Source organism: Maudiozyma barnettii, assembly GCF_903064755.1.
Source record: "Maudiozyma barnettii strain CLIB 1767 genome assembly, contig: KABA2_01, whole genome shotgun sequence".
NCBI classification, from domain to species: Eukaryota; Fungi; Ascomycota; class Saccharomycetes; order Saccharomycetales; family Saccharomycetaceae; genus Maudiozyma; species Maudiozyma barnettii.
Genome location: NW_024545238.1, coordinates 434,234 through 455,348, shown reverse-complemented (window position 1 = coordinate 455,348; position 21,115 = coordinate 434,234). Strand labels below are relative to the sequence as shown.

Here is a 21,115-nt window from a genome sequence, read left to right as displayed (position 1 = left end):
GACAACAGGGCAAGTGTATATACATATATAGACATACTCATCAAATATATCATAGTGTCTACGAATTTAAAATCATACATATATTTATACTACTAAAATTAAATACAAATAGAACTGTCATCTAGAATTGCACAGTTGGTTCACACTTACAGATATCGATGAGTCATAATCCAACAAATTGTATAAAGAATGAAATATATTTTATAATAATCATCCAGATCGTACGATCTATTATTAGAATCACTCGACTTATGCATCTTTACATAAAACTCGTTAATATCAACCCATTTGACTTCCTGAGGGTAACTCTTAAAATTGAGTTAGTAGTTCGCTTTGTTGTTATGTTTGACATTTTCAAGTAATTGTCAAACCAAAGCGTGAAATGAATTCTGAAAAATTAATCTAACAGCAGGAACGAATATGGTAAAGGTTTAGAAATAATACCGTTAGAAAGATTGAGAAAGTGAAAAAATCCAAGATTAGAATTACTTTTAGTAACGATATTAACATTCTTTAGTATCTAATAGAACCAAACCCATAAATCCACACAGTAAAAAATTGTAAGGATGTCGGGTACCTTGCCAATTGACCAAGAACATGATGAATCAGTCAAAGATTCTACTGAGAATAACGTAACTGAATCCACCATTGTTGAAGGATCTAAAAGTCCAGAAAATGAAGCAATGGACGACCTATTTGGTGATGATGATGACGAAGAAGATGACATTGTTAGAAACCGTCGTTCGAAGAAAGGGGTGAGTGATGATGAAGAAGATGATGATAAGGAAAACGAACATCCTGATAATTATGGTCGTTCTCGTTCCCATGATGAGAATATGGATGAAGAAGAAGCAATGTATACCAGAAAATTTTATGGTGAAGATGCAGACAATTATTCGGCTGATGAGGATGGAGACCATGCATTTAAAGAAGAAGATGTTGAACTTGTACGTCATATGGTTCCCTACACTACAAATTTACACAGTGAAGATGCTGCAGGACCTGACGAGGATAAACATATTTATTATGCTAAAGTTCCACACTTTTTGACAATAGATCCTGTTCCATTTGATCCACCCAGCTTTGAAGATATGGTTAAACACAGATTGTCACATGAGGCATCAGAAGAAGATAAAATTGGTGATCGTTTAGTCGATGAAAATACTATAAGATGGAGATACTCTCGTGATACAAACCAGAGGGTGTTTAAGGAATCCAATGCAAGAATAGTGAAATGGTCAGATGGGTCATATTCCCTGAAATTAGGAACTGAATATACTGATATTTTAATAAATGACACAGATAACACGTTCCTAACTGTCTCCCATGATCAACAGGAATTGATGCAATGTATTAATGGTGGTGAGATTAATAAGACAATAATGTTTATCCCAACATCTACAAATTCCAAGATACACCAAAGGTTAAGTAAAGCTGTTGCCAGAAGAAACAAAATAGAGCACGATGGTCCAGGCACTTTCTTAATTCAAGTAGATCCGGAAGTTGAAAAGAAAGCACTAGAAACAAAACAGCAACTAATCTTCAGAGAAAGAAGAAGAAGGCAAGTTAGAGAAAATGAACTTCTCGATGCTGGAGAAGTTACACCAGAGTCGTTTGCAAGACGTTCTACGCCCAAGTCTTCCACTAATGCACCATCCAGAGGAAGATATGAGGATGAATACGAGGAAGATGATTTCTTAGTTGATGATGATGAGGATGAAAATGAGTACCAAGAAGATGATGAGGAAGAAGAGGAAGAAAAGGATATACTTGATGCATCTGAAGAAGAAGATGATGAGGAAGAAGAGAGAAGGAGAGCTGAAAGGTTAAAAAATATGAAAAGAAGCGAAGCTACATTTAGAGAAGATAACAATGAAATAGAATCTACAGGAGAAGTAAGAAAGAAGAAAAGAGCAGCTGTTATCAGCGATGATGAAGATGACGAATAGTCTTTGTTAATAAATGTATAGGAATGCAAAATATTGTATCGTATTTCTATTGTAATGTAGTAAATAAATATAAGAATAAGTATCTTTAAATTTTTTTGATAGTACTACAATGATCATTTTTGTTATGGATGAAATATGTTTGGTATAGCACCGATATAATAAGTCACATTGCTCAACAGATCTTTTTTCTTTTATCGTTATTATAGTTGAATAGTTCCTGCATTATTTGTTACCCTACGTCACCTTCAACGGCAACCTTATATTACCTAAATAGAATACATAACGCGAACGACGAGATATTCACCCTATAAATAAATACAACTATCTATAAAAGTTTTTGAATAATACTCCTTATATATTAACTGGAAATAAATCAATTAAATAAGACGAATTGAATTAAAATTAGATTTTCCTTAGATCTATTTATTAAATCAAATCAAGTTCAATCAGAAAATCACAATTACCAAAAGATGTCTTGGCAAGGTATGTGCTAATAGGGATTATTCGTTTATTTTTTATTTACACTGATTCGAAATGTCATAAATGGGATACCAGTGATGATCCTTCTATTGAAGGTGACCACATTATGTTTTAACTGGGACTTTTGAATAGATTAACTTTGGTCACCATATTTGGTTCGATTCAATATGAAAAAAAATCAATCATTAATACTAACAACAATATTGAATGAGAATTGTGTACTTCAATTCCCTTAATAATCCACAATTGAAATATAGCATACACAGACAACCTAGTAGCTACCGGTAAGGTTGATAGGGCTGTTATTTATTCTAGAGCTGGTGATGCCGCATGGGCCACTTCCAGCCTAACTTTACAACCAACCGAAATTGCTGAAATCGCAAAAGGTTTTGATGACCCATCCGGTTTACAATCCAATGGTCTACATGTTCAAGGTCAAAAATTTATGATGTTGAGAGCAGACGATAGAAGTATTTATGGTAGACATGATGCTGAAGGTGTTATTTGTGTAAGAACTAAACAAACCATTGTTATTGCACACTACCCACCAACTGTTCAAGCTGGTGAAGCTACCAAAATTGTTGAACAATTAGCTGACTATCTAATTAGTGTTCAATACTAGATAATTATTTAGTATTGGATGTTTTGACGATGTATAAATATAATGAGAAAACTGAAACAAAATGACTATTAGGATATTTAGAATTATATAGCTGAATTTCCTTATATAATTAAATGTTTTCAAGTATAACTATATATATATTATACTATGTGAAATACCATTAACATGATTATTATTGTAAGACGTGTTTAGTATTATGCTGTTATTTTAACATATTATGTTGGTATGCAATATAGTAGTTTTGCTATATTCTTTAAATATCTCAGGCAGTATTATGATTTTCTTTTATATTAGGAAAGAGATTATTAATTATTTAGTTATACAGCCAGTTGTATATTCCAGTTATAATTATCACATTGATCCACCACTTTGATGTTGTCCAATAAGACCAGCCATTTCCAGCAAAGCTCTATCTTCTCCGAGACTTTTTAAATTAACATGTTGCCTTCTCTTTGCCTCTTTTTCTTCCCATTGCAGTTGTCTAATTTGTTCTTCCAATTCTTTTTCACCACCGCAACCCCAAACTTCAATGTCTTGAATAATAAACCTCAGTTCATATGTTCTCGATAGAGTATCATTTTCTATTTGTAATGAACTTGGGTTTATTTTCCCACCATATCCGACATTCCTAAAGGCACCAAATTCTAAAGCATTGTCGATGGTCAATGACACATTTCCTGGTTGGTATCTTTCTAATTTCGATTTAATTATTGGTTGTGAATCCCCAATACCGATACCACCCCCAATGGTATTGAAAAATACTACATCTAGGGTATTTGCACAGTATGTATCCTGTCTCGGACTTAATTGTATCACTGTTGTATGTTCACCTCCAAAAAATGATTTATTGGTAACTTTCCATGGATCATTAATATAGACAGCAAATGTTACTTTCCTCTTCTTTTGGAAACAATCTTCTAAATATTGATCTTCATTTCTTAGTTTTGAATAGTTTTCTAAGAATTTCTTATACCTAGGATTTTTAGATGTTCCATACTCAATATCATCAGTAATTCGCATACCGTTTATTAGTAAGATCGTAGGTGCAACCCATTTAAACACTTTTGACTGCAAAGATCTCATTGAAAATCCACTTTCTCTACCGATATATAGTTTTTGCAATTTTGTAATCATTATTTCTTTAGGTACTGCTGCCATAATCTGACTAAATAAGGCCTTTGTTAGTAGTCTGGACTCTTCAATATTGCTCAATGGACGGACAGTCTCTACTAAATCTTTCTCACTGTATAATAAATGTTCAACTAAGTTCTCTAATCCAAGTAATATATTAGGTATAATAACCTTAAATACGCTAGAGTATTCTTCATATGTGATATTACGCATACTTTCTTTTGATGGAGATGAGGTAAAAGCAGTTGAATTCATTGATCGAATTACGCATTTTGCTGAGTGTTCAAAGGTTTTCCATTCTTCAGATGTAATATTGTAATCTAATTTACAGTTATTTGAAGGCGATATATACTGAAGCGCTAATAACCATGTAATAAATTGTAACATTACATCGGCACTCACAGTTATATCTCCAAGATTTGTGTCGTTATAATCATCTACAACTTCTTGGATTTTATAAGATTCATTTAATGGTAATTCATTATCTTCAACATATGTTTGTTTAACCTTGGAAAGGGCAATATATATCAGGGTTGTCGTATGGAATTTCCTACTGCCGATATATTTCCTACATCTTGGTGAGAGAAGCACAATGCTTTTCAAAACACCACCAAAACTAGTCTCTTTGTTGGAATCGTTAATTAGTGGAAAATTACTGAATATTTTGAATATGGTGAGCACAATTTCAATAAGTAACTGATTTTCTTGAGGCACATTCAATCTTTCTATTAACAAAGTTGGTGGATATTTTTCCCTTAAATCTTTCTTGTCATTTAAAGATAGTCCATATGATAAAAATTCACTTGTAGTAAGGTGCCGTATGGCTCTCTTCTCGAAATAATCTTCAATTTCTGAACAGTTGTGGTATTTATTTTGGATTGTATTTATATTGCGTTCATCGTTAGATGTATTACTCTCTGTAGTTGAACCTGTTTGCCCCATTTGATAAAGGTCAAAATTAAATTATAATATAATAATTGACTATTGAATCTATCCTACATTTGAAAATAATAATGTTTAATAGATTTGAAAAAATAACCATAAAAGAGTTTGTCACTTCTTTTGTGCTTAATTCTTCATGGCTGCTTTTTGAGGCAGCACCCTCTCTCCGGTACAAGTTGATATTTTTTCAAGTTGCCTAATAGGTAATAAAGCTGCTTTCATTAACAACCGAATATATTATTATAAAGTGAAATCAATTGAATAAGGATGATGATCTTCATAATATATCATCTCATGAGGTATTTTTTTTCTTTTTATTTAATTGACTTTTTGATATAAGTATTTGTAAGTTGATACATGTGAGTATATATTTATTTATTTATGTAGTTCGAGGAAAATCAAGCCTCTATGAATTAATATGATGTTGATATATCATCTATGCGTAGAAGGAGACAGACTTCGACTTTCTAGCTTGTACTTCACCAATGGCTTCGACAAAATCTTCGTGTTTCACCGATGATTGACCGTTTCTTAAAGCTATCATACCTGCTTCCACAGTTACGGCCTTTAGTTGAGCACCATTAAATTCATCAGTAGATCTTGCCAATCCTTGCCAGTTAATATCGTCGTCAGTAGTCATCTTCCTCGAGTGAATTTGAAGAATTTGAGCCCTTGAATCCTCCGTTGGTAATGGGAATTCTATCTTTCTATCTAATCTACCGGATCTTAATAAAGCTGGATCTAGAACATCGACTCTATTGGTAGCCGCTAAGACTTTAACACGATCATCTGAACTAAAACCATCTAATTGATTTAACAACTCCAACATTGTTCTTTGTACTTCTCTGTCACCGGATTTCTCAGAATCGAATCTCTTTGTACCTATAGCATCCAATTCATCAATAAAGATAATCGTTGGAGCTTTTTCTTTAGCTAGTGCAAAAGCATCACGGACTAACTTAGCACCTTCACCAATAAACATTTGAACTAATTGAGGGGCAGCTAATTTCAAAAATGTAGCATTGGTTTGAGCCGCACAAGCACGAGCTAACAAAGTCTTACCGGTACCAGGAGGACCGTACATTAGCGCACCTTTAGGAGCTCTAATCCCAAGATCCTTAAATTTATCAGCACGTTGCATTGGTAAGACAATTGCTTCGACCAATTCTTCGATTTGTTTATCTAACCCACCAACATCTGAGTATGTTTCAGTTGGTTTTTCATCGACTTCCATAGCCTTCACACGAGAATCGAATTCTGAAGGTAATGTATCTAATATCAAATAAGAGTCCTTGTTTACACCGACCAAGTCATTTGGTTTCAATTTATCTGGGTCTACTAGACCAACCATTGGTAAGAAAACGGTTTGTCTAGAAGAAGTTTTCACTACAGCAGCTTTACCTTGAGCTGTATTATCTAAATTAACATTACCACCTTGTGTATTTGATTCATTATTTTCAGTATCATCAACTTCATCCATATCCATAATTTCAACAACGTTAGCCACTAAATATGGTAATTGTTTGTTATTTTTAATTTTTTCTTTATTGTCTCTTATTTTTTCAACCATAACATTATTTTCATGAGAAAGTCGTTGTAATTCGGATCTAAAGATACGAATTTCATTGTCTAACAATTTTGTTCTAGTTTGTAATTCGTGTGTGGATAGATTCAAAATCTCTTGATCTAATTCATCATCACCTGGTAATGTTTGAGCATCTAACTCTTCCAAAGTAGCCATATTTAGTTCGTTTGTTTGTTTTCTTATATATTTGTCGATCTATTATCCACGATTAAAAAACCTATAATTTAGAATATCTCGTCTAACTGGCTGATAAATAAGATAAATGGATTCTTATTGTCTTTTTCTTCAATTACTACGTAATGCTGAATTGTTAAAATTATTATTAAAGTATCCTATATCCAATCTATATATCTATTATTTCCAATTTCAGATTTTTGCCACCTTAGGGCTTTTTCAGACTGCTCGCGTTATCACTTGCTCTTTTCTATAGACATTTAAAAACCCTAAAACGTACAACATGATGTTATCAAAGATATAAGTTTATAAGATAATGAATTTTTGATGTTATTCATATTACATTAATTCTAAGGAAGTTCAGTTCAATTTACTTTTATTATTGAGAAAAGTAGTTCAAACAACTACTATTATTTTTAATTTTGGTTTACACAAGAGAACACTTACAAATGGAGAATGAAACGGGGTTTTCTTTCTCATAAGACAAGATGTCAGCTAGACAGTCCTTTGAATTATACTTTTTGGTTATTTTAAACTTGTAGCAGAGCATATTACAAGCAAAACATAAGGTATAGGCCCCCTATTCTGAAACTAAGACTGACATATAAATTGTGTTCAATTGAATAGGAGCAATATAAATATTTACCTAGTTGTTTCTGGTTTATATCCAGCATGGTCACTTTATATTATGATAATGATTTTTCTGGTATTGCTTGATAAACCGTCACCTATTATTGGTTGGTTCGATTTTACAAGGTTTTTGCCGCTGAACTCTCAATTAATTTTAACAAAACAGAGAAAATATTGTTTATTAAGTGGGACGGAGGGAGAGAAAGAGAGAGAGCGACAATGTTAATGTATGTCTTAGTAGTTGTTACGTGTGCGTGTTTTATGTTGTGTTGTGTTGTTATTTTTTCTGGTCGGCTGCACACGCGCGCGGTGATGAGCATAATTTATAGTGAGAAGGCAGAAAGAAAAAAATTTGTTTTAATACTGAATTTTATCTCAATGCATCGAATCCCCCTCGCTCAGTAAAATGGTTGATATGTGAACGGGTTGAAAATATTCAATATTGTCTGACATAAACTATTAAGTAGACATCTTGAAAAATTTGATTCACATCTCATCGTTTTTTTTTTTGTTTTATTACTTTTTAGAATTATTTTTTTTTGGAATATATAGAAAAGTAAAGGAGAAGGATACAATCTAAGTTTCTATTTGATATCCATACATCAACAAATAACTTTTTTCGTTTCCAGTACGTCGACTAACAACTCATAGTTTGTTTGTTTTTATGGGATCAATCTTTTCTGATTTGTGAAAGAAATAATCAAAAACGTATATATTACAAGATTTTTTATTGATAATTGTACTAAGAAGAAGCAAGGGAAAACGTATCAAAAAGACTATATTATAATATCTCTCTTTTTATTTTATTGATTGAAGGTTTGTTTAATTGAATTGTGGAAGGAATAAAGAAAAGAAAAAAATTGCTGATCATCATTATGAGAGAAATCGTCACTAGTGAAACCCCAAAGAAGATCAGTGGTATTCAATTTAGTGCACTAAGTGCAGCTGATATTGTTGCCCAATCTGAGGTTGAAATATCTTCTCGTGATTTATTCGATTTAGAAAAAGGACGTGAACAAAAGAAAGGTGGTGCTTTAGACCCAAAGATGGGTGTTTCTTCATCAAGTTTAGAATGTACTACCTGTCATGGTAATTTAGCGTCATGTCATGGTCATTTTGGTCATATTAAATTGGCTTTACCTGTATTTCATGTTGGTTATTTTAAAGCTACAATTCAGATCTTACAAGGTATTTGTAAAAATTGTTCAGCTGTTTTACTTTCTGATAAAGATAAAAGACAATTCTTAAGTGAATTAAGACGCCCAGGTGTAGATAATTTAAGAAGAATGGCTATATTAAAGAAAGTATTGGATCAATGTAAAAAACAAAGAAGATGTCTACATTGTGGTTCATTGAATGGTGTTGTCAAAAAAGCTGCAGCCGGAGCAGGTTCTGCTGCGTTAAAGATTATTCATGATACATTCAGATGGGTTGGTAAGAAATCAGCTCCAGAAAAAGATCAATGGGTTGGAGATTGGGATGAAGTTTTATCTCATCATCCAGAATTAGAACGTTTTATGAAACGTTGTTCAGATGATTTGAATCCTTTAAAGACTTTAACATTATTTAAACAAATAAAATCTGAAGATTGTGAATTGTTAGGTATTGATGCAACAGTGAAATCTGGTAGACCAGAGACTTATATCTGGAGATATTTACCAGCTCCACCGGTTTGTATTAGACCATCTGTTATGATGCAAGATTCACCAGGTTCTAATGAAGATGATTTGACTGTTAAATTGAATGAAATCGTATGGACCTCTTCTCTAATTAAAGCAGGTTTGGAAAAAGGTATCTCCATTAATAATATGATGGAACATTGGGATTATTTACAATTAACTGTCGCCATGTATATTAATTCTGATTCTGTCAACCCAGCAATGATGCCAGGTGCTTCAAGTGGTGGTAGTAAAGTTAAACCAATTAGAGGTTTCTGTCAACGTTTAAAGGGTAAACAAGGTAGGTTTAGAGGTAATTTATCAGGTAAGCGTGTGGATTTTTCAGGTAGAACAGTTATTTCTCCAGATCCAAATTTATCTATTGATGAAGTTGCTGTCCCAGATAGAGTTGCCAAAGTATTAACATTCCCAGAGAAGGTCACTATGTATAACAAAAGAAGATTACAACAATTAATCTTAAATGGTCCAAATGTTCATCCAGGTGCTAACTATTTATTGAAGAAAGATGAAGAAGCTAGAAGAAATTTACGTTATGGTGATCGTTTGAAATTGGCCAAGAATTTGAGATATGGGGATGTTGTAGAGAGACATTTGGAAGATGGTGATGTCGTTCTATTTAATAGACAACCATCTTTGCATAGACTTTCTATTTTATCACATTACGCTAAGATTCGTCCATGGAGAACCTTTAGATTGAACGAATGTGTATGTACTCCATATAATGCCGATTTTGATGGTGATGAAATGAATTTACATGTTCCACAAACAGAAGAAGCAAGAGCTGAGGCCATCAACTTGATGGGTGTTAAAAATAATTTATTGACGCCGAAATCCGGTGAACCTATTATTGCCGCTACGCAAGATTTTATTACTGGGTCTTATCTGATATCTCACAAGGATTCATTCTTTAATAGAGCATCTTTAACCCAACTGTTGTCTATGATGTCAGATGGTAATATGCAATTCGATATTCCACCACCAGCGATTATGAAGCCACATTATTTATGGACTGGTAAACAAGTCTTTTCACTATTAATTAGACCTTGTCACAAATCTCCAGTTGTTATTAATCTTGATGCTAAGAATAAGGTTTTTATCCCGCCAAAGCATCAAGATCTACCAAACGAAATGTCTCAAAATGATGGGTTCGTAATCATTAGAGGTTCTAATATTTTGAGTGGTGTGATGGATAAGTCTGTTCTGGGTGATGGTAAGAAGCATTCTGTTTTCTATACAATTCTTCGTGATTACGGTCCACAAGAAGCTGCAGATGCAATGAATAGAATGGCCAAACTTTGTGCAAGATATCTAGGTAATAGAGGTTTCTCTATTGGTATCAATGATGTTACACCAGCTGATGATTTGAAACAAAAGAAGGAAGAATTAGTCGAAATAGCATATGCCAAGTGTGATGAATTGATTGATCTATATCATAAAGGGAAATTGGAAACGCAACCTGGTTGTAATGAAGAACAAACCTTAGAAGCAAAGATTGGTGGTCTGTTATCGAAGGTTAGAGAAGAAGTTGGTGATGTCTGTATTAATGAACTAGATAATTTGAATGCTCCATTGATTATGGCGACATGTGGTTCTAAGGGTTCTACACTGAATGTTTCCCAGATGGTTGCTGTTGTTGGTCAACAAATTATATCTGGTAATCGTGTTCCTGATGGTTTCGAAGACCGTTCCTTACCTCATTTCCAAAAGAATTCGAAGACTCCACAATCTAAGGGTTTTGTAAGAAACTCTTTCTATTCCGGTTTATCACCTCCTGAATTTTTATTCCACGCTATTTCTGGTCGTGAAGGTTTGGTTGACACTGCGGTTAAAACTGCCGAGACGGGTTATATGTCTCGTAGATTGATGAAATCCTTGGAAGATTTGTCATGTCAATATGATAACACTGTTAGAACATCGTCCAATGGTATTGTTCAATTCACATATGGTGGTGATGGTTTAGATCCACTAGAAATGGAAGGTAATGCTAAACCTGTTAATTTCGTTAGATCATGGGACCATTCCTTAAATATCTCTTTCAATGATGAAGAAGTTGGTTTATTACCATATCAGATTAGACAAGTCACGGACAATATATTGAGTCCTCTTGAAAATAAACTGATTAGATATGATAATGTTGGTCAATTGGTTTCTAAGGAGAAGCAAGATGATGATGCTTATGTTGATCAAAATGATGCTGAAAGAAATTTCTATACTTCTATTAGAGACTTTATAGAAGAGAAATCTGTTAAACTTGCTAATGTAAGAAAGACAAGAGGCATGTTAGAGATGTTAGCTGAACCTGCAATTGAAATGCAAAGTATGGATCCAGATGAAACGGTTCCAGAAACAATTAAAAATTCAGTAAATCAACTGTTCAAAATTACTGAATCATCCGTTAAAACATTCTTAAACATTGCACTATTAAAGTACCGTAAGGCGAGAGTTGAACCAGGTACAGCCGTTGGGGCTATTGGTGCGCAATCTATTGGTGAACCTGGTACACAAATGACGTTGAAGACTTTCCATTTTGCTGGTGTTGCTTCTATGAATGTTACATTAGGTGTTCCTCGTATTAAGGAAATTATTAATGCTTCTAAAGTAATTTCTACTCCTATCATTAACGCAGTACTTGTAAACAAAGATGATGAAAGAGCTGCAAGAGTGGTTAAGGGAAGAGTGGAAAAAACGTTACTGTCTGATATTGCTTTTTACATAGAAGATGTTTACATTAATAACCAAGCATATCTTCAAATCCGTATTGATTTGGGTACTATTGAAAAATTACAATTGGAATTAACCCTAGAGGACATTGTTGTTGCTATTGCACGTGCTCCAAAACTGAAGATTCACCTTTCAAGTATTGAAGTACAACTTCCAGATAAGGTTCGTGTCAAGGTGGACTCTGATACTGGGAAACCAAAGACAGCTGCTGCATCACTTAAGGAACCATTGGAAAATGCTTTGTTTTACAGAATGCAACAACTTCGTCGTGCTTTGCCTGAAATTGTTGTCAAGGGTCTGCCTGAGATTGCTAGAGCTGTTATTAATATCCGTGATGATGGTAAAAGAGAATTGCTTGTTGAAGGTTATGGTTTGCGTGATGTGATGTGTACTGATGGTGTCATTGGTTCTAAAACGACTACTAATCATGTTTTGGAAGTTAATAGTGTTCTAGGTATTGAGGCTGCAAGATCGAGTATCATTGGAGAAATTGATTATACTATGAGTAATCACGGTATGAGTGTTGATCCGCGTCACATTCAATTGCTTGGTGACGTCATGACATATAAGGGTGAAGTTCTAGGTATTACAAGATTTGGTCTAAGTAAAATGAGAGACTCAGTTCTTCAACTAGCATCTTTTGAAAAGACTACGGATCATTTGTTCGATGCTGCATTCTATATGAAACGTGACGCCGTGGAAGGTGTTTCTGAATGTATCATTTTAGGTCAAACTATGTCTATTGGTACTGGTTCTTTTAAAGTCATCAAAAGCACAGATGTTTCTAAAAATGATCTTATCCCAAAACCAACTCTTTTTGAGTCATTATCAAATGAAACCATTCTTAAGGTTCATTAATTTTCTGCATATCAATAGTTAGTACTATTTATAAATAAAAAAACACATAATCTTTATAATCTCTTTAATAAAAAATATTACGAGATCAATTAAACTTAAGCATGACGACGCAAGAACTTTCCAAAACTCGAACTAAGGGTTGATAGAACTTGCCTTTATTATTTTGCATGACAAAAAAATAATAAAAAGCCCTGTAGGGGGCTCGAACCCCTAACCTTGTGATTAAGAGTCACACGCGCTACCGATTGCGCCAACAAGGCCTTAATTATGAGTTTTTTGTTTGAGACTCTTTAAAACAAACAAATGGAATATAAATTTAACTTAATCATGTCATTGTTTAATGAGCTACTGTTAAACAGAGTTACTGTTGTTAAACTGCTCATCTTTTGTGCATAGTAACGTTGGACTATGTAGCTCCAATAAACCCAATGTAGGGGGAACGAATACTACATTATGCAGTATATATCATGTGTTATTATATATACGGCAGTGCAGCACACTCTAAATTCTACTTATATTAGCTACTTTCTCCTTCAGATAGGTTAAGCTAATATTAGCCTTTTTAGTGCTGCCGCTATATACACAACAGCTACTTGTTATAAGTTTTGTGGAAATATTAAGTAGCGGTACTTATTATTGTAAAAATTAATGAACAGATAGAACATATTGTCCAACGTTACTATGCACAAAAGATGAGCAGTTTAACAATAGCAACTCTGTTTAACAATGCATATCTATTATTTTTTCTGATTCTTATTTTACGAACGTTAAATTATTCTATTATGTAAACGTAAGTTTGAAATCGAGAATATACGATTAGTATTCGAGTTGAAATTATCGGACATAGCTATAGATATTCAAGTGTATAATTGTGTAGTTTATTTTATGTTATATAAAGTAAGTCGATATAAGGAAGATTGTATATGTATATAAAGTTAGAATATGTGGTCCTTTTATAATTTTTGGAAAGGAAAATAGTCTACCAAATATTGATAGTATTGCTACTTTCTATATTATAACATATTAAACTATAAATTTAATAGTACCTAAATATATAGAGTCAATAGACATCTATACGATTATTTCTGATTCTAAAGTACTATAAGATCTAAAAAACTCTTGGAATAATTTAATTTGATATTCAAGATCAGTTGCACCACCAGTTTCTCTGATTGAATGCATGCTTAAAATTGGGTTACCCAAATCCAATGTTCTTATACCTGTTTTAGACGCCAAAATTGGACCAATAGTCGAACCACAAGGAGAATCATTTGCAGCTACAAATAGTTGTAATGGGACCTTAGCAGTATCGGCTATTTTCTTCACTAGCACTATCCCTGGAGAATTGGTCATATAACGCTGGTTTGCGTTAATCTTCAAAACAGGACCAGAACCAATGATTGGCTTATGTTTTGATTCGTGCTTGCTGGCATAATTTGGGTGAACGGCATGAGCAACATCAGAGGATAAAAAGAATGACTTTGCCGAACTTTCTAAAATCAATGATTTAACCAATGGAGAATCAATATCTGTATTATCTGCCTTCAATGAACATAATCTTTCCATAATATTCGGTAAAAAATTAGAGTCTGCCCCTTGGGCAGAAGAGGAACCAATTTCCTCATGGTCAAAACTACCAAATAGTCTAATACCCTTTTCATTCTCAATATCCAAGTCCGCAGCCTCAGTTAGGGCATGCATACCAGTAAAGCAAGAAGTTAAATTATCTAGTCTGCCTGAGAAAATAAATTCTTCCTTTAACCCACCTAAGCATGACGCCTTATTATCATAAAGAATCAATTCGAAATCTTCGATTTCTTCGACAGATGCTAGTTTCAATTCTTGTACAATTAAATCCAATAACTCTTTATTATGTCTTTCTACAATTGACTTAATTGAACTAAACGCATCATCATTTGATTCATTTTCTTTCGTTTTATAAGAAGTTTTATCAGCAACTTCTGAATCCCTAGCTAGACCAGCTAATGGTAATAAGTTGGTTTCCTTATTAAAAACGAATTTTTCATTAACTGTTCTATCCAAATGAATTGCCAATGTTGGGATCTTAAGTAAAGGTTTGTTTAAATCAATAAGCTTTGCAACAACTCTACCAGTCTTGTTGTCATTGACCATAACCCTACCAGCGATTGATAAATCAGAATCAAACCACGAGTGCCATATTGCGCCACCGTAGCATTCCACACCAATCTGAGTATAATTTTCAGAAATTCTCTTGGAGATAGGTTTAATTCTTAACACGGGAGAATCAGTATGTGCCCCGACAATAGCCAATGGATTTCCCGGTTGCCATTTATTGCCAATCACGAATGCAATGATAGAAGAGTTGTTTCTGGTAACATAATATTTGCCCATATGGTTGACTTTTCCATTCCACTGATCACGTTCTGACAATTCCTCAAACCCATTACTATTCAAATGAGATTTAATAGAATGTACAGCATGATAAGGCGAATGAGATGCGTTTAGAAAGTTAACAAACTCTGAAGGATAAATTGGTTTTGGCACTGAAGACATTTTTCTTATGTGGAACCTAAGCATGTATATCTTAAATATATCTACAATTCGTTTTATAATGGGGTGCTTTCTCAACTTTGGAAAATTAGGAACTACGAAGTCTTTTAATACTTCGTAAGATCCTTAAAATAGTATTCCTGCCACTTTCTTGATATTCAAAAGAGAATAATGTTCGTAGAAAACGATTTTATTCGAGCTAATTATTAACTTCTTTTTATATATTAAAGAAGGATAATCAAAATAAATATTTAAGTCTATCGATGGTACTTTGGACGCTGCAATCGATTTATCTTATAGAGTATGTAATAGTAATTATGGAGTTCAAAAGTATTCCATTTTATTCAAACTGTTTATACTATTAGTAATTTGGAATTAGTAATAAAATCATATAAATATGTATATATATTTACTAGATAAATTGTAATATATACCTTCTATCGTTCACACAACCTTTTGTTTAACAAAGAAGTTCTTTAGATAATTTAATTGAAATGCACATGTACAACCTAGAGCAATGACTTGTAAAACAGACCAGAACATAATTTTACTGTTGGCAGATTCACTTTGATTTCTGAATTTGGCTTCATTGTCTCTGATGTCACCTTGAACACCCTTTATAGCATCAAGTCTTTGGGTCAATTGCAGGACTCTAGACTTTAGGGATTCGACATCGTCCTTTCTTTTACTGTCTAATGAGTGAACGTGACTGATCTCAAAATCAACAAATACTCTAATGTTGGCAGATGCATCACTGTAAGATGGAGTTAAACATATTCTATGTTCACCTGTTTCCAAGGCAGTGAATGAAAAATCACCACTGTTAGAATTCTTTTGGTTCAAAACACGTTGATTGTTGTCGAATGTTTCATCAATGGTAACCTTAACTTTGATACCTGAATCCTCCACAAATGCACCATTTCTTTCAACAAATGCATCAAGGTCACCAATTAATAAACTATTAGCAGTTAGATGTTCATAGTAACATTTTGTTTCTTCTGGCTTTAAGTAGATGTGCATGGCTTGGATAGGGCAAATCAATGCCATCACAGCAGAAATCAGTGTCAATACTTGGACTTTCATTATTTTTTAACTTTGGTTGTATGAGCCTACTAGACTTCTAAACTTGACTAACGAAAGATGATACCAGGTCGTGACTAAATATTCATTTAAGGACTAGTCAAACTTTTCTTTCATTCAAACTAGCAAACATATTGTGTCTTATTGTCCTGGAAAGTTTCATTGTTGTGAAATTTGCCAGCGCGAGAAAGTGAAAGAACGCGTAATTATTTACTACGTGGTATACATCATTTAAAGTCTATTATAAGTAAGTAAGTAATCACATATCGAAATTACGCTCTCTTCCAAGTTACAATGATTGCAAATTATAGATGAATAACGAATTTTTAAGGTAATTAAATATCATACATACAAGGCAAATAAGTTACATTTATATGTAGACAGGTTAAGTAAAGTATTGACCGAATTCCTCTTGTTCTTGGGTCACAAAATCTGTATAATCAAGCTCATTATAATCATCCAAGGATGAAGCGTCACATTCATTGATGAGTTCATGTTGTTCAGCTTCATTGTCCTCAGGTATATCCCCTTCTTGTTTATAAAAACTAATTAAGGGTGGTAGTAAAGCCTCATCCAATTCTTGTTGTACTGTAAGTGTGGTGTTTAATAAAGAAGTGAGATCTGTTGAGGTTACTTGTTTCAGCATGTCAATCTCGATATTGCATAAATCAATAAAGGACTGACATTCAGATTCGTTGTATTTAATATGTTCTTTATGAGAGCCAATATTTATTGAATCCTCCAATTTGTTTAGTCTGTACGTAATATAAGTTTGGAAAAATAACGCAAACGCTTTACGAGTATTTTCTTGATCGTTTACAGGTAAGTTCCTGAATATATTTAACGCTTTTTGTTTATTAACTCTTCTCTTTAATATTTTCCCATTATTGTCTTGAAATCGTATAGTCCATGCCAATTGTGCTAGCCCAATTACATCATTCTTTGAGTGCTCTCTTCCTTTTATTTCATTCCTAAATATATTATTTAAATCAACCACAGTACTCTCTGTATCAATTTTTGAAGAAAAATTGGCAAAACTTTTATATGCATTACTATTATACGACCAAATTTCTTCATTTTCTATGCAAGAATTAATCATAAAAGGAAGTAACAGTTCGTCGAATTCTTTCAATGTTTTATTTATAAGCCACGTCATTGTTTTGTTATCCTTATAAAATTGAACAACAGGGTTTATACCAAACCATTTATAAAAATTTCTATAATATTTTGGAATGAAATCTCTTTCAATTGATAAATTAAAGTAACAAGGGGTATCCTTATTTACTTCTGGTATAAATCCATAAGCAAAGTTGAATGAAGTATATTCAATAACGTCAGAATATTGGATAAATAATTCCTTTCTGGTCTGGTCATCTGGATCTTCTATAGATTCTGGATATTTTAAAGTGATATCGTTTGTAGTTCTATCCACATCAAAAACACAGCATGGTGTAATGGAAGAATGGTTAACAAAATCTAAAATTGGTACTAAACTTGTTCTTGTGGTAAAATCATCAGATTTTTCGGAGATTTCATGTGGAATGTCCAGAACTCTAGATATGATAGCACCGTATATTTGTCGAATAGTATCTTTACTGGCAGCACTATCGAGAGATAATTCAGATTCGAAAAATTTAGTAAACAAATCAATAATAATCTCATTCGCTAAAATATTTGGGTATTGCTTATAACATTGAAGGTAAAGTTCGGGTCTCATAATTGGATTGTTCACCGCTGTAGACAACAGAACATCTTCTAAATATCTAGTAAAAATTTCTGGTACGTCATAATCACTCTGTAAGAAATAAAATGTTATAAAATAAAGCGTAATCACTATTGTTTCTGAGAACATTTCACTCATACTTGAACATTTATAAAATGATTTGAGCACATTTTTTATCTTCTCTGTAAAAAATAAGTGAGCATCAATACTTGGATAATTTGTTTTGTCATTGAACATAGATAATATTGAGTGTATATTGAATGTGACCTTGTTAGGAATTCGTATTAGTTCATTTGACTTCACCATAGAGTCATCTGCATCTTCTTTCGAACATTTACTCAAGGTTTGGTCAACGTATAACCCATACCCACTATTAGGGTCACTGATTTCTGATTTTGCTAGACGAACACCTTTCTGTACCTCTATGTCAAACGTCGAAACGTACCAATCAAAAAATTTATCCATGATCTAATATATTCTACAATGTTCAGCAATGTACTGTGATGTACATTGAATTCGAGTGAGAAGTATTTTCAATCAAAGATAAACCGATCGTTCCTTAAATGTATTTCATCATTCTGGAGTTTTTTTCCTCATGACAGATAAAAAAAGGTTAAGCGTGGCTTTCAACTTACTGAATAAAAAGCAAACTTAGTTCACAGTCAAAAGGCTACATAACAATAAAGATATTGTATGATTTTAATTCTATAGATGTCTATACAATTTATGGATGATTTGGATGAATACTGTTACTCTTATTTTGGGTTAGGCAACAATAAATGCATTGTAATGTGATGTGTAACTATGTTTATTTGTTTATTTTAAAAGTACAGATTCGTTAAATTTTGGGAAATGAAAACACAGCTGTTTCTTCAATTGGAGTAATACTATCGATTATGTAATTAAGTTTCCATTTAATTTTTAAAGGTTTGCTTGAACTTTTTGAAATGTTTTCGAGTATGGCAACTTGTGTTACCCCGTCGATGGTGTTCCCAGACATATGATCTGCAGATTGTGTTTCTAATTTCAAAGATACAGATTTTGGAACCGCCAGGGATAATGTTACATTCGAAACATCTGAAGAAGTGAGGTTACTAACAATTAGATTCACTTTAAGAGTATCTGCAGATAATTTTGTCTGAATCATGTCAATTTTAATATTATTAGACTGGTTGACTGAAACTCTTGAATTAGTTTTGTTTATGATAGTTCCTTGATCTGTTGATAGTTGGAATTCTGGAGAATTACTGTTTCTACAACTACTATTGCTTTGATCAAGAGATAATAAATCCTCAGATGTGTCAGGAATAATGCCATTTATAGTATTGTTCGTGACCACCGGTATAGCAACAGTAGACGTACCCAACTGAATGTGACCACTCATACCAAAATTTTGAGGGGTTGTAACAGACTTCGAAATATTCAATTCATTGAAATCACCTAATAAATCAATTAAATTATCGTTAGGAACACTCTCTTTCTTACTTGTGTTAGACATGTCAAAAATTAGATCTTCCGGATTTGAAGCTGTTCCGTTCAACATTGAAGGTAATGGAGATGGAGAATGGGAAGGTTCATTATCAAAATCGATCAAATTGATTTCGTGAGCAATTGCACCTGAGTTATTATCATTATCATTATCATCATATGAAGATCTTACATCAGTGCATGTAGAGAAAGCATCAATCTTATTAGTAGTGGTTTCAAGATTTGTTTTCCCTTTTTTCATTAAGATATATCTATTCAACAATTCATCCACCTTATTATTAAAAGCCATTACATTTTGAACTAATTTATCATCTTCTTGTTCTTCTTCAATAATTTTTGCAAATTTCGGTTGAGCTGTTTTCAAGATTGAATATAACTCATCGATTATTTTATTTGAATCAGCATCACCATTATTTGATTGTATCTTTTGATTCAATAATTCATTAAATAACTCAGATTTATTTTTCAATTTATTTAATTCGTGGTTCATTGATTTTTTAGCTTCAATAATATTATCTTGTTTAAATCCAGCCATAACTTTCATCAATTTATTTGCTTCCAATAAATCCTCTGGAGTACCACGTCTAATCAATTCTTCTAGTTTTGCAGCTTGTTTAATATCTTGTTCTCTTTGAATTTCTTTCGTAGTTTTTAATTGTCTCTTAGGTTTCAATACAGCTAAATCTCTTGGGTCAATCTTTGGGAAATTATAACCTTTAAATTTTAATAATCTATGCATATCTCTAATATAAGTCATATCTTTTTTATTTTCTCCATGTTTAGCTATAGTTTGATACCATTCTTCAATGGCAGTAAGAATCAATTTTTGTACATTAGAATAATGAACTGGAGGGTGATCAGGGAATCGTCTTACCAATTCATTTAAGAATTCTTTTCTTGAAATTTGTAGATGAACGGGATACCCACAATTTTTCACAAGGACATCTAATAAAGCAATGGCAAATAATGCAGTATGTAGATCCCGACAATTGATCAATTTCACCAAGGTAATACATGCCTCTCGAGGGTATGCACCTTGTCTTTCATTAACCAAGTCGGCAATCTCTAGATTTAACGATAGATCAGGTTCGTGTAAAGTCTTTCGACATGCTCGCTGGATCTTTATCAGTAATGGGTTGGTTACGCCAGTGATTCTTCCACCGCTATGGTGTCTATCGTAATGAGATGGACGTGACATCATAATACTTCATGAAAGTAAGAATATTTTACCATACAAAAAGATGAATTGAAAGATTGTCCTAGCAAGTCTACCTTTCCCTCACACATCCCCAGCTTCTGTTCGATGTATTTAACATATGAGGATATATATAAGAAGCGAAGAATGTGCTTTCCATTGTTTCAGATCTCTCGATGTGACGTTGTTATTGTCGCTGTAGCTGTTGCTGATGCGACTGACTATTAGCACTTTCTCCCGCTGCTGCTGCGCTCTCTTCTCCGTCGATCCACCTTTGCAGCGCACGCTAACTGTCTGTTTCATTAAGAGCTATATATAAATATAAA

The 21,115-nt window shown here is 33.1% G+C and overlaps 9 protein-coding genes and 1 non-coding gene across 10 annotated transcripts; 3 read left to right on the top strand and 7 right to left on the bottom strand.

Moving 5' to 3' along the window:
- Nucleotides 1–566: 566 nt before the first annotated feature.
- Nucleotides 567–1,949, top strand: LEO1 (Leo1p; the record flags this gene model as incomplete). The annotated part of the gene is made up of 1 exon (XM_041548138.1): nt 567–1,949. The coding sequence occupies one exon, from the start codon at nt 567–569 to the stop codon at nt 1,947–1,949; it is 1,383 nt and encodes a 460-aa protein (XP_041404072.1).
- A 470-nt stretch (nt 1,950–2,419) lies between these two features.
- On the top strand, nt 2,420–3,051 carry PFY1 (profilin; the record flags this gene model as incomplete). The annotated part of the gene is made up of 2 exons (XM_041548137.1): nt 2,420–2,432; nt 2,687–3,051. 2 exons carry the CDS (start codon nt 2,420–2,422, stop codon nt 3,049–3,051), a joined length of 378 nt encoding a protein of 125 aa, XP_041404071.1.
- A 351-nt stretch (nt 3,052–3,402) lies between these two features.
- RTC5 (Rtc5p) lies at nt 3,403–5,124 on the bottom strand (the record flags this gene model as incomplete). The annotated part of the gene is made up of 1 exon (XM_041548136.1): nt 3,403–5,124. One exon carries the CDS (start codon nt 5,122–5,124, stop codon nt 3,403–3,405), a length of 1,722 nt encoding a protein of 573 aa, XP_041404070.1.
- Nucleotides 5,125–5,560: 436 nt separating this feature from the next.
- Nucleotides 5,561–6,865, bottom strand: RPT5 (proteasome regulatory particle base subunit RPT5; the record flags this gene model as incomplete). Its single annotated transcript, XM_041548135.1, has 1 exon — nt 5,561–6,865. One exon carries the CDS (start codon nt 6,863–6,865, stop codon nt 5,561–5,563), a length of 1,305 nt encoding a protein of 434 aa, XP_041404069.1.
- Nucleotides 6,866–8,388: 1,523 nt separating this feature from the next.
- Nucleotides 8,389–12,771, top strand: RPO31 (DNA-directed RNA polymerase III core subunit RPO31; the record flags this gene model as incomplete). The annotated part of the gene is made up of 1 exon (XM_041548134.1): nt 8,389–12,771. One exon carries the CDS (start codon nt 8,389–8,391, stop codon nt 12,769–12,771), a length of 4,383 nt encoding a protein of 1,460 aa, XP_041404068.1.
- A 187-nt stretch (nt 12,772–12,958) lies between these two features.
- On the bottom strand, nt 12,959–13,031 carry KABA2_01S04378. Its single transcript has one exon. It is a non-coding gene; the product is annotated as a tRNA-Lys (tRNA).
- Nucleotides 13,032–13,842: 811 nt separating this feature from the next.
- APE4 (aspartyl aminopeptidase) lies at nt 13,843–15,330 on the bottom strand (the record flags this gene model as incomplete). The annotated part of the gene is made up of 1 exon (XM_041548133.1): nt 13,843–15,330. One exon carries the CDS (start codon nt 15,328–15,330, stop codon nt 13,843–13,845), a length of 1,488 nt encoding a protein of 495 aa, XP_041404067.1.
- A 417-nt stretch (nt 15,331–15,747) lies between these two features.
- ERP5 (Erp5p) lies at nt 15,748–16,386 on the bottom strand (the record flags this gene model as incomplete). Its single annotated transcript, XM_041548132.1, has 1 exon — nt 15,748–16,386. One exon carries the CDS (start codon nt 16,384–16,386, stop codon nt 15,748–15,750), a length of 639 nt encoding a protein of 212 aa, XP_041404066.1.
- Nucleotides 16,387–16,768: 382 nt separating this feature from the next.
- CTM1 (cytochrome c lysine N-methyltransferase) lies at nt 16,769–18,571 on the bottom strand (the record flags this gene model as incomplete). Its single annotated transcript, XM_041548131.1, has 1 exon — nt 16,769–18,571. One exon carries the CDS (start codon nt 18,569–18,571, stop codon nt 16,769–16,771), a length of 1,803 nt encoding a protein of 600 aa, XP_041404065.1.
- Nucleotides 18,572–18,944: 373 nt separating this feature from the next.
- GGA2 (phosphatidylinositol 4-phosphate-binding protein) lies at nt 18,945–20,792 on the bottom strand (the record flags this gene model as incomplete). The annotated part of the gene is made up of 1 exon (XM_041548130.1): nt 18,945–20,792. The coding sequence occupies one exon, from the start codon at nt 20,790–20,792 to the stop codon at nt 18,945–18,947; it is 1,848 nt and encodes a 615-aa protein (XP_041404064.1).
- Nucleotides 20,793–21,115: the final 323 nt, after the last annotated feature.